Genomic DNA, 16,811 nt, shown 5'->3' with positions numbered 1-16,811 from the left:
TTGACAAAGCTAGTGATCTTGCCTCTATTATTCTAAATGCTGAGCGTGTGATAGCGACCCAGAAGAAGATAAATACTGAAATTGGCGTCAACAACACGAACTTTTAACAAGGTGCATATGGTAGCATAAACTTTGACTAGTAGCTGTAACAACACCAACTTCTTTATTGGGTGCACAAAATATCATAAATGAAACCTAGAATCGAAAATTTATCGAATATTAATATTCTATTAACTGTTTGCAATTTTTGATATCATATTTAGTCCTGGAGGTCCAAATTGAGCCAATACTTTGACCGAGACATTTTTATAACATGCAAATCGATTTTTTTTTGTAATTTTTATGCTAAAGTTGATCTCAAATTTGATTCAATTGACCTCCAAAACCTCATTTAATAATTTTTCCCCATAAAAAAAATTGAGGCACGCAATACTAAAAGATTTTTTATAGTAATAAAATATTAGATACCATGTCTTCGTCAAAATTTTTGGTATCAAGCTTCATTTATGATATTTTGTGCACCTAATAAAAATGTTTGTGTTGTTAATTTGTTATAGCTACTAGTCAAAGTTCATGCTGCTACTTGCACCTTGTTAAAAGTTCATGTTGTTGAGGCCAATTTTGCCATGTATATATAAATATATTCTGAAAGGAGAAAAATCATTAAGAAACTTTCAGTATTCATACAAATATCTAATCTGTATAGCTAATGCTACAGTCTGCAGAACGAAACCAGGTTCCTTCCATGGACGTGATAAATTTATCGTGCTAGTTTACACTTGCTAGTACGGTATGATGGAGGGCTTTGGCCACCCAACCAGTTCACAATAGGCAAGTTGAAAGTAACAACTTTCCTGCATACTTTTATCCAGCATACCAAGAATCAATTTTGTGCCAATGAATTATGCATAATCAGGCATCACTCTTTTAAGAAATGAAATCGGCTGTGATTCTTCAGGAACAGCTTTCTCAAAGGAGACATAGTTTTCTTCTTTATCGTAGATATGACATGTAGTCATGATCGTTTTCATCAAACGCCAATTCCATACAGCCTTATTTAGGTACTGCCATAAGCACGGAAAATGTCATTAACTACCACAGCCATAACAACCAAGATAACTAAAAACAATTATGCTAGCCTTTAAAACGATACGGAGTATATTGTAGGCAATCTTACTCCTAGAAAACCAGAGAGGCAGCAAAGAGTAAAGACCGTCGAAGAAAATCAAAGAGCCTGATTCATCAGTATTAGATGAAAGGGGAACCAAGCATAAACAAGCCTGATAAAACTCAGACAATGCATGGGATTATTGTGGCTTATGAGTAATGAGAATGATTAGCAAAATGGAGACGTATATTCTTATGGAAAATTAATCAACTGTCTTTCGGAAGTACCATCAAAGCTATTAAATCTCTAAGTAATGATTAACTAAGTTTGAACTATTAATTCTAAATAAAAAATACTTCGTAACTACTAACTGGCTATGAAAAAATACAAAACAAAGGAAATTTGAATTGCACAAGCTGCAGAAAAAATAATTAATCATCACCAAGGACTTCCCATCACACAAATCCAACACAAAAAACATACCTTTCCCCAGTTCTCATTTAGGGATTGATGAGCTGCTCGCAAATTGTAGCTTGGAATTTTAGGAGAGATATGATGAGGAATATGCACATTGATATCATGGCACAAGACCTCTATCCTGGATGTAAAAATGGAAGATGTTAGCGATTAAAACTATGAAAGATCAAGCTATAGTTTTCAATGCTAAGATGGGTTACAGAATACAATACCAACGGGGATAGTCACAATGCACAGTTCCATTAAGCTGGGCCTGTGCTGCATTCCACTCCTTTGAATCCTTAAATGGTATGTGAGGCGCTGTATGATGGACTATTGTGAAAGTACTCATCTATAAACAAAGAAGGAAATAACAATGAGCACACATAGAAGTGAAGGAAAAGAACTTCAAGAAGATCCAACAACTACCAGACAGTTTAAAGATGCAAAAGACATGATACTCATCACTCGAAAATTTTGTGTTGTAAGAAAAAAAAAATAAAAAAGAAAGAAAGAGCTCTGTTACCCAAAAATGGTAGCCCAACCAAGGCATTAGCCAGAACTTGATCCATCCCACTATTCCAGTCTTATATATAATCAGGGGCCAAGCTATAACCATAAATGCGGAAACAGCAGCTATGCTTATTGTGGCACGCTTTACTTCACTCTTTCTGAACTTCTTCAAATCAAAGTGAAACCTTAACCTGCTCACATGAAGTGACGTACATATTGAATTAACTATCGTAATCTGAACATAATCTTTGGATTGCAGATGTTGATTAAATTTTTAACATCATACCAGTGAGCTACTGACATCCAAGTTCGAAGGGGGCCATAACCTAAAATTAGAGCTTTACGCAAGGCAGGGGATTCCTCTATATCTTCTTTCATGATAGGAAGCCAGGCTGTATCTTCACGCAACCTGGTTAAAAGAGCCGAATGGGCTGTCAATCCCTTTGTGAAACATGAGAAGCTAATGTCTCAAGTGGCATCATGCTTGTCTAAGCTCTATGCTGAAGCATTAAGCTGGCCTACATTATCAGATTGTAAGGCTTTCTTAAAGCATACATGCAATAATTTAATAAGTATTGAATCAGCAACGGAAATCGTAAGAGGAAGCGGAAAATAATGCAAGTTATTAGGAAAGGAACAAGTGCAGCAAACTATATTGTTGGGGGGGAGGGGGGGGGGGTCTACACTCTAGAGGAACACTCTATACAAAGCTAAGTGATTACTGTTAACTGCTTACATATTAGTTTTGGCATGATGCTGATCATGCTTGAAGCGCCATGGTTCATAAGGATATATAAGCGGCATAAATGCAAGAGTCCCAACAATATCTTCAAGTAGCTTATTTTTTGAAAAGGATTTGTGAGCACAATCATGTCCAATCACAAAGAACTGAAATCAAAAGAGAAAATAGGGATTCAAAGTCATAAAAGCAAACAATTGGCAAAGTAATGTAGGAGTTTATAGATGGAAAGATAATTTATACTGAACTTGAATAAAAGGAACATACCCCTGTGATAGCAGTGCCTGTCCATGCCCAGGCAAGAGGAAGCAAGTACCAAGGGGCTTTAGCAATCATAAATATACCCAAAGCATACGAAGTCACACTTATTAGAACTGTTCCCCATGCTTTCATGTCATTTATCTCAAACACCTAAGCAGAAATTGGATTCCCTGGAATGAGTCTACATGTTAAAACTTTAATTTCAACTTCAGAAGCCAAAAAAAGCTTTACCTTCTTAGGAAGGGAGGTAATTATGTCCCTCATTGTCACATCATCAGGAAGTGGTTCACCAATTTGCTGGAAACCATAGCTCTCTGCTAGCTGTTTGAGGTGATCCGTGTTATTGGTAGGGGGAAGTTCTGACGGTGGTGCAACAGGGACAGCAACAGCCTGCACCAAGGTTGGCTTTCTTCTCGTACCTTTCCATTGTTGGTTAAGTCTCACATGGCTTAACTTTCTTAGGCATGGTTTCTGCCATTTTATGCAAGATATACCTGCCAATAAAGCTAGCAGCGTGGATCAATAAAATTTTACTCCACAGGCATGTGACACAACCAATGTATAAAAAAGCTCAAGATGCATCAAGGCAGCTTGGAGTTTCCTGTGCTAGGGGCCCAGTGTGCCTTGTTGAAGTGAGGTACATATAATAATAAATAAAAGTAATTGTTGGTGTGCCTCAATATGCTTTAAGGTGCATCTTAGCTGCACTTCAACGAAATCTCTTAGCCTAGACCACAAAAGGCGAATGACCCCTAACGTCCTGCATCTCAGCGCTTTTTTCAAACACTGAACACAGCTTACATGTGTAACTTCTAAAATGATTCATTCTGGGGCATCCAACATCTCCAATTTGAGGTTAGGACATGTTTTTTCGAATAATTCGTAGAACATTACATTCAACAATTAACAAGTTTCGATTCATAACCAATTACTGAATATTGAGGAAATACAAGTTGATAACTGATAGCTTGTTGATATCAGGGGTAATATTGTCTTTTAGTCAGTTAAATGAGGGGCACGAAGGTCCATGCGAATAAAACAAGTAAGTTCCCGTAATATCATCCCGTTTTAAAAGAGTTGAATGGTAACGTCGTAGTTGACGGAAATAACAAAGGTTAACTTTCCGTTCATTTGCTCCACCTTCAACCATAACCCTAGCCGGAGGAAATAGAAGAATCAGCGAAAATCGGCGAACAGAATTCGTTGCTAAAACCCATACTCGGCTACACCCTTTCCCCGAATCGGACCCCCTTTCCCGGAATCGGACCGAGGTGCTTATTCGGATACATCTTTTCCCTGAATCGGAGGTCAACCCTTTCCGAGCGTCGGAGCAAGGTTCATATTGGACTCCACCCTTTCCCAGAATTGGAGCAAGGTTAACATTCGGGGTCACCTCTTTCCCAGAATCGCAGCAAGGGTCATGAATCCCCCTAGGAAGGTACTTTATTAATGTAATAATCCTATCAAATGTTCGTTAATTGTTGTTGCTTTTGAATTGTTATGTGGGCGCATCTTTGAAATTGCAATTTAATAAGTAGTGGCTTCAATCTTATTGATAGGCATTCCTTATCTTGATTATGATGTGAGTTATGGAATGCATCAATCAATTAGTGAATTATTTGTGTTTCTAGGATGAACCTATGGAGGGAAGCAGAGGTATGAAGAGGAAGTTGAATTTAGGCCATGGTCTCAATTCGTTTATGGTTTCCCGATCTCTCTCTACAAGTCTTCGTTTAATGGTTTCTCTCTCCTCCTACCACAATTTCAGAATTTTAGAAGACGGCGTTAACTTCCAAGTTAGTTTGGTACCGTTGTAGCATTTATTATTAAAAATTAAAAAACGGAGTCCAGAACACAGTGCCAATATTTTATTATTACTTTTCACAAAAGTGACTTGATATTAACAACATTCGTTTATAACAGATATCAATGGGGTGTGCCTCCTGAATATTAAACTAGAATTGCCCTCAGCATTCTGAAATTCACTTGATGAAATCATATCCACAATAACCCTTGCCTAAGATTATAAAACTGGTTGTACTAACCATAACATAAACACATAAAACTCAATTAATGATACCCAAAATCATGGGACAAGCAATTAACATTAATAATTTCATATATATGAAATACAAGATGACAAGAGCAAATAGCAATAAGCCAGAAGACTATCCCTATATCTAACAATAAAGAATCAAAAACCAAAATTAAAATGGTTTAACTTTTGTTCTCAAAGTAAGAGAGAAATATAAGTACATGAAAACATGTTCCAAATCATATACTCTCTTAGTCCAAAACATACATGAAGATGATGAAGTATATAACTTGTCAGCAGCAGGTGTCTTCTAATGTGATAATTTCAATGGTCTTTGCATTTAACACCTAATCTATGTTACTTGGACTCTTTCATTTACCTCACGTGCCCGTGTCGACACGACTCGTGTCGGACACTGACACCGACACTTGGACACTTCATTTTTAACTAAAAACAAAACTTTTTCAAGAAAATGGGCGAGTCCGATACTTGGACACTCGTGTCTAATTTGACACTTCATCCGAGTCCAAGTAACATAGCACCTAATTGTCTAATAGCCTCCATATTACCCATTACTCAAGACCAAGCCATTAAAGCACTGTACAAACAGTCAACACCTTAACGGGGCAATGTATTTCTAGATAGAGATATAACTGGTGGATAATCATTAAAAGTCTAATAACAGCATAAACTAAGCTTAGTGTGGTGATGAGGGTTGCAAGCAATGGAATGAACAAAGAACCTAACTATTCAAGAAATTGTTCCTTTCATGTGCTATCCTTACAAAGTTAAACAAATTGTTCCCATTCAAGAAGGATGCCTGACCATCCATCATATGACACGGGCCTATACGGCGAATTCAGTGGCATACTTTAGATTTTATTAGATTTCTTAAAAGGGAAACTTTTTTTAGGCATTTTACTTGCATTCTCTTCATAGATGTTGAGATTGTTGACCCATTTACTTAGGGTCTCTCAAAGAAGCTAAATGACATTTCTTGTTGAAACATAATTCTACATATCTATCAATTACCAGAAAATTTTGTTTTCAATCATTTCTACAACCACACAATAATAATTATTAACAACTCTAAAATCAAAAGTAATCACTATAATTAACTCCAAAACAGCAACAATCAAAATTCTACCATCAAAGTTCATAACTTTAATGAATCACAAATTCATATATTTATACACCATACAAATACAACCCAATTCATATATACAACTTCCTTCCAATGCAGCAAATTATAAGCAAGAACAAACAAAAAAACAAAAATACCCAAAAAGAAAATGATAAGAAATGAGTTACCAGCAGCATTTTTAGTCGATAAACTGGGGTTTCTGGAGATATATAATGCCAGAGAAATGTGATTGCTGGTAATAATTGCAGACTCCATTGTTATACTTCCTCTGTTATTCTCTCTTCTCTCACCTTAAAATGTTAAGGAGTGAGAAGAGAGATGAAGGGGAGAACAACGAAAGGAGGAAAATGTGAATACTTTGTTTTATTTGGTTGGTGGCGGCCCTCACTCAATCCAAATCCAAGTTGTAGCACTTCATCAACTCGAGTGGTTCTCAAATTCTGAATTATAGCCACAAGAATGTCAATTTGGCTGTCTTTATAAAAGGAAGATTTGGATTTTGGAGTTGGACTTAATATAGTGGTGTGACCCGTCTCATACAAATGACACAATACGCGGGGTTAAATTTAGAGGTGTTACTAGGTTAGGTCACGTGACATGCACAATAACTTTCAACAACTATTTTTTAATTAACATTATATTTAATTATAAAAAATTAAATCTAGCTAAGTTATTATTAATTTGTAAAATGAATTCATTATGAAAGTCTATTATTAACAAAATAGATATTTTAAAGTGTATATGCATGTATGTATATTTAAATATATTTCTCCAACAAATTTATATCGTTTTCTTCTTTTTTTACCAAATGAAAATCTTAACAACATGTATTTAGCCCGTAAATAGATTTCTTTTATGTACACTATAATTCATTTTCTCTTATGTATGTTGCATATTTTTTTTTCTCAATAATCAATTCACTTAAAATATTTTTTCATAACTTTCTTGGCAAGCTTTTCATACATGATTAAAAAAAAAATCTTTTATAAAAAATCTTTATTTTATTAATGGTAAAGTAGTATGTAACTCTACATATGTCATAAATTATGTTAAATTTTTCTTATCTTTTTTCTTAAGGAAAATCTTTTGTAATCTTTTTGTAAAATTGTAAACAAATGCAACTTATGGGAAAAGAAACTTATTCATTGTTTTTTTCAAGGCTATTAGCTCAACAGTTAGAGCAATGTACAATAGCGTGCATGGTGTGGGTTCAAGCCCCACATAGCCTACACTACATCACACTTGTTTATTATTGGTTATGTCGTGTATCACCTTTGTTTGTGTACTATTGGTCGTCGTAATTTCTAATGGGCATAACGCTATCATTTTAATTAGAGTCACTCTTGTACTTAGTTAGGGTCACTTTTGTCCTTCTTTAGGGTTATTTTTGCCCTTGATTAGGGTTACTTTTGTCCTTGGAGTCACTTTATCCTTTATTAGATTCACTTTTGCCCTTGATTAGAGTTACTTTTGTCCTTGAGTAGGTAACTCTATCCTTAACACTAGTTTATTTGTTTATTTCGTGTGTCACCATTGTTTATTGTTAATACTTCTAATTATGAGCATAGCCCTATTGGTTAGGGTAACTTTTGAGCTTAATTAAAGTCACTTTTGTACTCATTTTGGGTCACTTTTTCTTTCAAGTAAGGTCACTTTTTCACTCGAGAAAGGGTCACTTTTTTTTTTACTTGGTTAGGGTCACTTAATCTATAATTTTGAGTCACTTTTGCTCTATATTAAAGTCATTTTAATTTTTCTTCACTTTAATTAGATTCACTTTGCCCTTGATTAAAGACATTACTCAGTTAAGGTCACCTTTTTTCTCTAGTAAGGTCACTTTTTTTCGCTCTAGTAAGGTCACTTTTGCTTTGATAAGAGTCACTTTATCCTTAATCAATAAGGTTATTGTTATCTAGCTTATGGCTATGTAGGACTTGAACTCACATCATGTACAAGTAGTACAACTATTGCACATTGCTCTACCATTTGAGCTAATAGCCTTGAAATCAAACACTTGCACAAGCATTCAAAGACCATGTATACCCAAACAACCATATATAAACATTTTTATTCGAGGGAGCTCACTTTAATTAGAGTCACTTTTGTACCGAGTTAGGATAACTTTTTTCCTTCGTTAGGGTCACTTTTGCCCTTGAGTAAGGTCACTTTGGTCCTTGATTAAGGTCACTTTTGCTTTGAAATAGGGCCACTTTATCCTTAAACTTTTGTTTTGATTAGCATCACTTTTGCTCTTGATTAGGGTCACTTTGGTCCATAACTAGGGTCACTTTTGCCCTTGAGTAGGGTCACTTTTGCTCTAAAATAGGGTCTATTTGGTCTTTAATTAGGGTCACTTTTGTTTTGATTAGGGTCTATTTGGTCCTTAATTAGGTCACTTTTGCCCTTGAGTAGGGTCAATTTATCCTTAATTAAGGTCACTTTTATTTAAACCAGAGTAACTTTCTTTCTTTTACATTTAGATAACTTTTATTTAATTCTAAAATAACTAGTAGAGTAACTTTTATTTAATTTTTTGGGTTTTTCTAAGCTATACCCCTCAGGTTCTTTGAATTCTCAGCTGTACCCATGCTTTTTGAAAATTCCCAGTTGTACCCTCCACCTCACATTTTGTAACGTACAGTAACCAATACGTTAACTCGTCGTTAGGAGTGTTGTGAACAGTTAATGACTTTAGTATAGAGGCTATTTTCCCGCCCAAAATTGTTAGGGTTTATATAAGGATCTTCCTTAATTCATTTCTTCTGTACTCCTTCCCTCTTCACCATTTTTCTTGTAATTAATGGCGAACTCTAGGTGTTCATTTATATCAACCAGTGAATGGGACTTTATCAGCCCCAAATGCAATTGTAGGCCTCCTTTGGATTGCAAGTTGCACATTTCTACTTCAACAAGGAACCCTAGGAAGGCGTATTGGAGGTGCGATTTTTGCAGATTTTTCAAATGGGTGGGGCCTGAAACCATGATTTGGAGAGGACAGCGTGCCCCACAAGGTGTGGATGGTAGATCTGACATTGTTGCGATAATGGAGTTGAAGCATGAAATAGCGGATTTAAGGAAAAAAGTTGCTGAGGGTGCCTTCAAATTGGGGTTGATTAAAATTGGGGTGATTATGTTTGTGTTGGCTGTTATTGTAATGAAAATGTAAAGGGTTGCTCTTTAATTGGGGTTGTTATTAGTTGATATGTATGGTATCTTGTTGACTGATCCTTTTGGCATATTAATAAACTTGAATTCTCAGTCTATATATAAATTTCTGCATTAATTTAAGTTGATATTTTGCAATTTAAGTTGATACTTTGCAAGTAAAACTACACAAATGACATACTATTAAGGAACTGAAATCAGGTCATATATAATGATATAGCAAAAGTAATCAGTTCATGTTTGTGACTAAAAAACAATTGCGACCCCAAAAAATAGCCTGGTTACATGTTTACAATTTGATACCTAAAAAATTACATGTTTTCCCAAAAAAAAAATACAGCCTGCCTTATCCTAACAGTTCATTACATCCATCTTTGCCCAAAATACATCATTCTTGCCTCTTCAAATATAAGACTGAACTGCAGTAATTACTGAAGTGATTCAAGCCTCTTCAATATCTTGGCTTGTTTTGGAGATGTGACCCTTTGGTTGTTGACTGATGGTTGAGTGACAGATGCAACTGATGGTTGACTGATAGATGCACCTACTGGTTGGGAAGATGAACCACATTGCTGATAATGATTGTTGTTTGTTGTACCTCCATTTCCTGCATCACATCTAGCCTGAATCATCCTTTCAATGAGTGCAAAATCAAGATCATTGTTGGCATGTGCTTGTGCTTTCTGAGCTTTCTTTCCCTTGTAGTCAGTCTTTTTTGGCACTGTCTTTCCTTGCTGTTCTGCAACCTCCCTGGCAGTAGGACCACCCTTGCAAGTTTGAGTGTTGTGTCCAAATGCTTTGCAGTTGCTGCATTGGACAGTTGCACTCCTTTTTCCTTTTCTTTGCTCCCCTTCCTCTCTCCTCCTATTTCTTGAAGGTCTTCCTATGCTTCTCTTCATTGTTAGAGGGATTAGAATAGGTACACCTTCAATGTGTGGCCATTGGTCTGGATCAGGAATAGGTGAGATGTTGCCACTATAAGCTTGTCTATACCTGGCTAAAGTGAACCAGTCACTCACATAGTTAGCTGGGTCTTTTCCTTCATGTAATATGGCTTTGATTCCATGCTTACATGGGATGCCACTCAATTGCCATCTCCCACATACACATTTTCTTGCAGCAATGGAAACTGGTAGCTTAGCTCTTCCATCATGTATCTCATAATTGCCTCTGCCAGAAGGGTAAGCTTGGCAGACCCTACTATCCTTAGTCAGAACCCTCAGTCTTTGCCTAATGCTTGGACATATGCCATCTTCCCACTGGTCTGCAAGCTGCTGCCTGGTAGCATGTATGACCATGGCTATTCTTCTCACTCCTAAAAACATAACAAAAGAACAAGTAACAAAAATAACAAATTACATAAGAATATGCATTTGAAAGTCTCCTAAAATAAAAAGTCAAGTACAACAGTTATTACCTTCCAGTAATGTTAAAATAGGATAAGTTCTATCCACTCCAATTGTACTATTAAAACTTTCCACAAAATTATTTGTGTTCTCATCACTTTTCAAACTGGGGTCAAACTTCCATCTGGTCCACCTGTCAAGTGGTCCAACTTCTTGAAACCACTTCACTGCCCCTAACCCAGCATGCTTATGTAATTGAATCAAAGTCTTCCTAAAAGTGTACTCAGAGTAAGCATTGGTGAATGTCCAAAAAAGCTTATGCATTAATAAGCCAGGGTAGTCTTTCTTGAAGTTTTTGCAGAGGTGTCTTGCACAATATCTCCTTGGCACCTTAGGCCACACAGCATCCAAAGATGGGTCCACTCCCTGCAAAACCAAGGCATGAAGTTAATTAAATAAACTACAACATAAACACAAGCTAAGTGTGGTTGTAAAGTGAGTGTATGTCACCTTCTGTCTATCACTCATGATAGTCCAGTCAGTTATCCCTTCTGCTGTCAAAATTTGTTTCAAGTGGTGGAAGAACCAGGTCCAACTGGTCTTGTTTTCAGAGTCCACAACAGCTACAGCCACAGGAAAGATCTCATTGTTCCCATCTAGGGAAACAGCAGACAACAATATGCCACCATAGTTTCCTTTTAAATGACACCCATCTACACCTACTAACCCCCTGCAACCACTTATCAGTCCCCTAAATTGTGCAGCAAAGATGATAAAAATGGATGAGAATTGCAAAGCCCTCTCAGGCTCATGGATAGTTTTCCAACAGCAAAAAGCAACAGAACCTGGGTTAGCTCCCTTCAACAGCTCACAGTACTTGGGCAACTCATTGTATGATTCATCATGCCCCCCCTGTATTACCTTCATTGCTAACCCTTTCATTCTATAAAGAGTAGAGGTGGCCATAGTAAGCCCATACCTCTCCCACAACAAGGAATTCAAAGTCTTTCCCTTAATATCAGGGTTAGCTCTAATATCCTCAAGTAGTTTACTTGCAGCCCATTCACAATTGCACATGGGGTTATTAACAAGATTCAAATCACATGAATGACCTTTCCTGATCTTTTTTATAGCCCATGTGTGATTATCAGCTAACCTTGCAGCATGAATCCTCCATTTACACCTTTCATCTGCACACTCTGCAGTGTATCTGAAGTTGTCTGCCCTTCTTACCACTAAGGAAAATCCCTCCTGTATACAGAATTCTCTCAACACATCCCTAAACTGATCCTTGTCTACAAACAACTGCCAAGGCTTCAACTTAATATTACCAAACTCTGTTTCCTCAAATACTTCTCCATTCATATACAACCTATTCATGTATGACTCATCATCACAAACCCATTCATTTGTCCTAAATGGTTCCCACCCACCATCCACATAATTCTGATTCAGAAGGTCATTAATGTCACCCTCCTCATAGTCCATACTGTCATCACTTTCAGACTGTCCTTCATCAGCACCTTCAGGTTCATATTCACCATCAAAATCAGAGTCACTGATATGTAAACCACCAATACCTTCATTACCCATTTCACAATTTTCAGTTTCAACCCTTGTCCTACACCTCTTTCTAGTTGACCTTATTGACACATTCATCTCAGAAACATTGCTGGTACCTTGTGTATGAACAGGGGGCACCCACAAACCCTTCCATTTCAGTGTTGACTTAGGGACCTTTTTACCATGTGGGAATGGGACAGGCTTTAGAAGTGTGTTTTTTGAAACTGGGTTACTTTGAGACTGTAAGGTGGGAGTTTGGGACTGAATAGGGTCAGTTTGGGTCAAAACTGAAATTGGATGGTTGTTTAAAGGTTGGCTGAACCTTGGGCTTCTTCTTGGGCTTGTAAAAGTTGAACTTAATTGGGATTGGGCAGGAGATTTGAGTAAGGGTGGTTCAGCTGACTTAGGAGAACTCATTCTTGGGCTTTTCCTCACTGGACTGTTAAGGGACAAATCAACATCTGGTGGGGACTCTAGTGTGTTATGAGAATCTGAAATTTGGGCCATTTTGAAAGCATTGGGCTTGGCCCTTTTAGGAGGTAGCTTAGCTAATGGGGGTTTTGATGCTCCAGGTTCAACAACATTCTCACTGGTTTTACCCAACCTAACCTTCTCAGCTAATGTCCATATGAAATTGGCTTTGTTTGAACACCCAATCCATATATATAGTAGCTCCTTCAACTACCTCAAACATTTTCATCAGTGTTTTATCATCAGTTAATGCATGGCTTTTTTGTGCAGTACAATAACTTAGCACAGGATATTTGGGAAGTTCATACCCTCTAGAGTTAAATTTATCAACCATTTCATTAATAACATCTATAAGCAAGCACCGATCAACATCATCAACCTTAATATCAACAGTTTTACCCAGAAAATTCAATTTCAACAACCTATCACCCATTCTGCAATTATACAAACCAATTGCAAATTAAATACGACACAATCATCTTACACAACAAGAACACATGCATTTCACAAGAATTTAAGCCCAAAACATAAGCACAAATATACAACAAAATAAATCAATCAAAACCCTAGAATTTCTACCAAAATTTAATCAAACCCTAACCCTAATTGTGTAAACTGAATTTCGGCCAAATAATCAACACATATTCAGTTAAAAGAACATAATTTAAGATTACACTGACCTTATGACTCGAAAGTTTTGGTTATTGCTTGATGAACACGAACTGCACCTACCCACTCTTCTCTTACTCTAAATTCGACCAGCTACTTCAACCTTGAAACACAATTGTAGAAACCCGATGAAAAGCGCCACCTTTGATTATGAAAATAAGTGGAAAAATCAAGGGTTTTTGGTTTTCGGATGATCGTCTCAGATGACCTAAGAACAGAGTGAGGTGAGAGTTTGATCAAGATACGAGAATTTGAAAGGGTTTTTAATTGGGTTTTTTTTACATATTTTTTTATAAGTTTTTTTTTAATAAACGCCGTTAACCATCCCCTACATCTGTTAAGTCTAGAATACGTATTGGTTACTGTACGTTACAAAATGTGAGGTGGAGGGTACAGCTGGGAATTTTCAAAAAGCATGGGTACAGCTGAGAATTCAAGAAACCTGAGGGGTATAGCTTAGAAAAACCCTAATTTTTTTTACTGATATAAAACCCAATATCTTTCTCACATATCTCTACCTTTCCCCTGCTAGTGCTACTGCTTCAAAACCACTATAAAACCCCATCCTAAATATCATCGGATACATCAATCCGCTCCTCTACAAGTCCACCAATTTCGCCACCACAATCTCCACCAATTTTGTTTATAGTGAATTTTTTATACTTATTATCGTATTTGTTGTGAATTGGAATTATAATGTTTAGGCCAAGTTTTAAAATTGGGAAGAAATTCTGCTTTCCTGGTATTCCGTCGTCTTGGTGTAGATGTACGGCATTAACATTTAAACAAGAACAAGATGAGAGGTCCAAAAGATGTATACTGTCTCCTCTTAAGATTCCATTTGAATATAGGGAAGAAATCAAGGCTATTCATAAACAACTTACTGAAGAGGATCTTTACAACGCCTATCTACACTTAAATGCAGATCGTTTAAAAATTAAATCTCCTTTTGCATTAACAAAACGTGATCGTTTTGAGATGGGAGGTTATTTGTGGTGTTATGAAAATCATTATTCTGTCAAAGATTTTCTAAGGAGTCAGATTCCGGAATATCATCCTGATTCCACAAACAAAAAAAGTATTGAGGAAGGCAAGAGTTTTGATGTTATGTCGTTGATTTCGGGTTGTGACCTGGTCCGGACTAATGGCGAAGTGGTTCCAGTTGATAGTCTTAAGGGAAAGAACATCGCAGTTTGTTGTGTTTTTGTGCCGGTTTTCTGGCTTTCAAGTGAGGCAAGCCAGATCCAAGGGATACCGACTTCTTGTTCTAGGATTTTTGGGAAAAATAATTATGAGATAGTTATGGTGTTAAAAATGAGAAATAATTGGATTGATGATGAAGATGCATTTTAACCACTTCTTATCAGGCTTCCCAGCTTCCTCCTGCCTTGCAATCCCGTTCTCTGACACGTTGCGTCGTGACTATGTATGCAAGTCCCTTGGACTTGTTTCTGACGCAATGGCTCTGCTTGTTGATACCACTCAAAAGGTTGTGTTGCACCAATCAATATTTCAAAATTATCGGGGATTTTTGGGTCTTAATAATTTGTGGGTTTCTTGGCACGAAACTCATTTCAAGCTTGATGCACTTTTGGATTGCAAGCCCTCTGATTTTGTTTACAAGATTAGTCCTAAAGGGTTAGGTGTTGGGGTTGGGGTTGGAGACGTAGAGAAGGTGTCCATTTCGAAACTGAAAGAGAAGCTTGTGGGCTTGTACCTTTGCTATGATGGAGGCTTCATTCGGACACTCAGTCTGATTCATCAAGAATGTAAAGCTCGAAATCTGGAGTTTGAGATTGTCTTGGTCTACATACCCATCCGCAAGGATTCGAGTGTGAATCCACAGTTGTTCCAAGAGGCAATCAATTATGTGTTACACCAGCTGAATGTATCTATTTCTTGGTGGGTCTCACCATTTGATGATTTTGTAAGCACCATACTCGGTGGTAGTTTCGACGAGGATCAACTAATCATCCTCGATCCTCATCAGAATTTTCCTGAACTCAATGGAAAACGTGTTATTGAGTTGTATGGTATGTTTGGATACCCCTTCACTCGGAAGGCTGTTGTTCTGAGATTATTGGAAGAGCTAAGTGCATTCACTTTAGAGTCTTTCCTGGTTTACGGGCCACAGGATTATATACTTCGTAGGAATATCAATAGTAATAATGTTGAGAATGTTGAGAAAGTGCCAGTGGCAGAACTGCGAGGTAAGACTGTTCTCCTTTGTTTTGCGATCAATCCTCCGATTATCTATGAGTGGTATAACCGTACTAAGAGAGCTACATATCCTGATCTAGAAGTGGTATTTGTTAACTTATCTAAACACCCGAAGGACAAGGATGATTATAAACAACTTCCAATCCCTTGGCTAACATGCCCTTTTGACCCCGAACACGTAGATTTTTTATTGCACAAGTTGAACAATTGTTGGCCTATTGCGTTTGCATTTGGTAAAGATGGCAAGATTATTTCATCAAGAGCAGAAGCCATTCTTGATTCATACGGAGCTGATGGTTTTCCATGTGATGATGGCCGCCTGTGTGATGAGGTCGTTAGTGACATCAAATCTTCTTTTTATGTTGACGCCTTTGATGATGATATGTATGTATAGGTGAGCAGTGGCTAATCCATTCAAACCTTAGATTTTTGGATGATGGTTTTAGTTTTTTTTCAGAATTTATCAGATTTTTAAGCAGATGATGGGTTTCTCTTCACTTCCATTTGCATTGTTTTTCTCTATTATATTTTCTCTATTATGTTTTTCTCTTCACTTCCATTTGATGTGATTGGTGCTAAACTCAGTAACAACCCTAACATAAGCACATAACCTGGTGGAGTTGCGGCTTCTGTGGTGGCAGCTGCCAGGATTAACCAAAGTAATGAGCAGCTTAGCAAATAACTCACCCCCTCTGTATGCATTTAGCAATTTACATATCTGCTGATTTAGGACAATATTTCCTGTATTATTTACATTATGTATGGTTGACATATCTCTTTGCTTGTTTATGCCCTATTCTTTACGAACTTTTATTATTATATAGTTTTAGATAGACATGTTGAAGTGTTTCTTCAAAGGATCTTCAATGAAGAGGCGGTTGTAAATACAGGACTGTTCTAGTGTGTACACTGAACTCACAACTAATGATTTATACTTTGTTTATGAGCTACTGTATAAGAATATTTAATTTGTTGTATGTAGTCGAGCTAGAGATCTAGCAGTTAGATATCTAACACCATATGAAATATAAAAGTGCCGATATTTTTTCATTCCTCATCAACCCCTTCCTGTTATATATCTAATTTGCTTTTCTTTTTCTTATTTTTTTGGGCAACGGGTT

At 36.8% G+C, this 16,811-nt stretch overlaps 2 protein-coding genes across 3 annotated transcripts; one reads left to right on the top strand and one right to left on the bottom strand.

The window, feature by feature from the left end:
• Window positions 1-600: 600 nt before the first annotated feature.
• Window positions 601-6,650, bottom strand: LOC145632408 (omega-6 fatty acid desaturase, chloroplastic-like). Of its 2 annotated transcripts, none has more exons than XM_081684775.1 (9): window positions 6,424-6,650; window positions 3,309-3,583; window positions 3,084-3,227; window positions 2,814-2,965; window positions 2,364-2,486; window positions 2,091-2,268; window positions 1,798-1,916; window positions 1,592-1,706; window positions 601-1,064 (listed from the first exon to the last, which is right to left on the bottom strand). In XM_081684775.1, exons 1-9 carry the CDS (start codon window positions 6,509-6,511, stop codon window positions 903-905), a joined length of 1,356 nt encoding a protein of 451 aa, XP_081540901.1. In that variant the 5' UTR covers window positions 6,512-6,650; the 3' UTR covers window positions 601-902. The 2 variants fall into 2 exon arrangements, with proteins under 2 accessions (XP_081540901.1, XP_081540902.1); XM_081684776.1 differs by having other exon boundaries at window positions 3,309-3,571; window positions 6,424-6,648.
• Window positions 6,651-14,929: 8,279 nt separating this feature from the next.
• Window positions 14,930-16,084, top strand: LOC145633238 (putative nucleoredoxin 1-2). Its single transcript, XM_081685506.1, has one exon. The coding sequence runs from the start codon at window positions 14,930-14,932 to the stop codon at window positions 16,082-16,084; it is 1,155 nt and encodes a 384-aa protein (XP_081541632.1).
• Window positions 16,085-16,811: the final 727 nt, after the last annotated feature.

The sequence above is a fragment of the Chenopodium album genome, chromosome 5 (genome assembly GCF_948465745.1).
Source record: "Chenopodium album chromosome 5, dcCheAlbu1.1, whole genome shotgun sequence".
In the NCBI taxonomy this organism is placed as follows: Eukaryota; Viridiplantae; Streptophyta; class Magnoliopsida; order Caryophyllales; family Amaranthaceae; genus Chenopodium; species Chenopodium album.
The sequence above is the reverse complement of the archived record's forward strand: the minus strand, read 5'-3'. Positions and strand labels throughout refer to the sequence as shown.

Bases quoted from the DNA above. Each gene is read 5' to 3' on its own strand.
- LOC145632408 (XM_081684775.1), bottom strand. From the start codon at position 6,511: ATGGAGTCTGCAATTATTACCAGCAATCACATTTCTCTGGCATTATAT. The intron at 3,584-6,423 runs GTAACTCATTTC...CCACGCTGCTAG, and splicing joins ATCGACTAAAAATGCTGCTG to CTTTATTGGCAGGTATATCT. The intron at 1,707-1,797 runs GTATTGTATTCT...TTTTACATCCAG, and splicing joins CATTGTGACTATCCCCGTTG to GATAGAGGTCTTGTGCCATG.
- LOC145633238 (XM_081685506.1), top strand. From the start codon at position 14,930: ATGGCTCTGCTTGTTGATACCACTCAAAAGGTTGTGTTGCACCAATCA.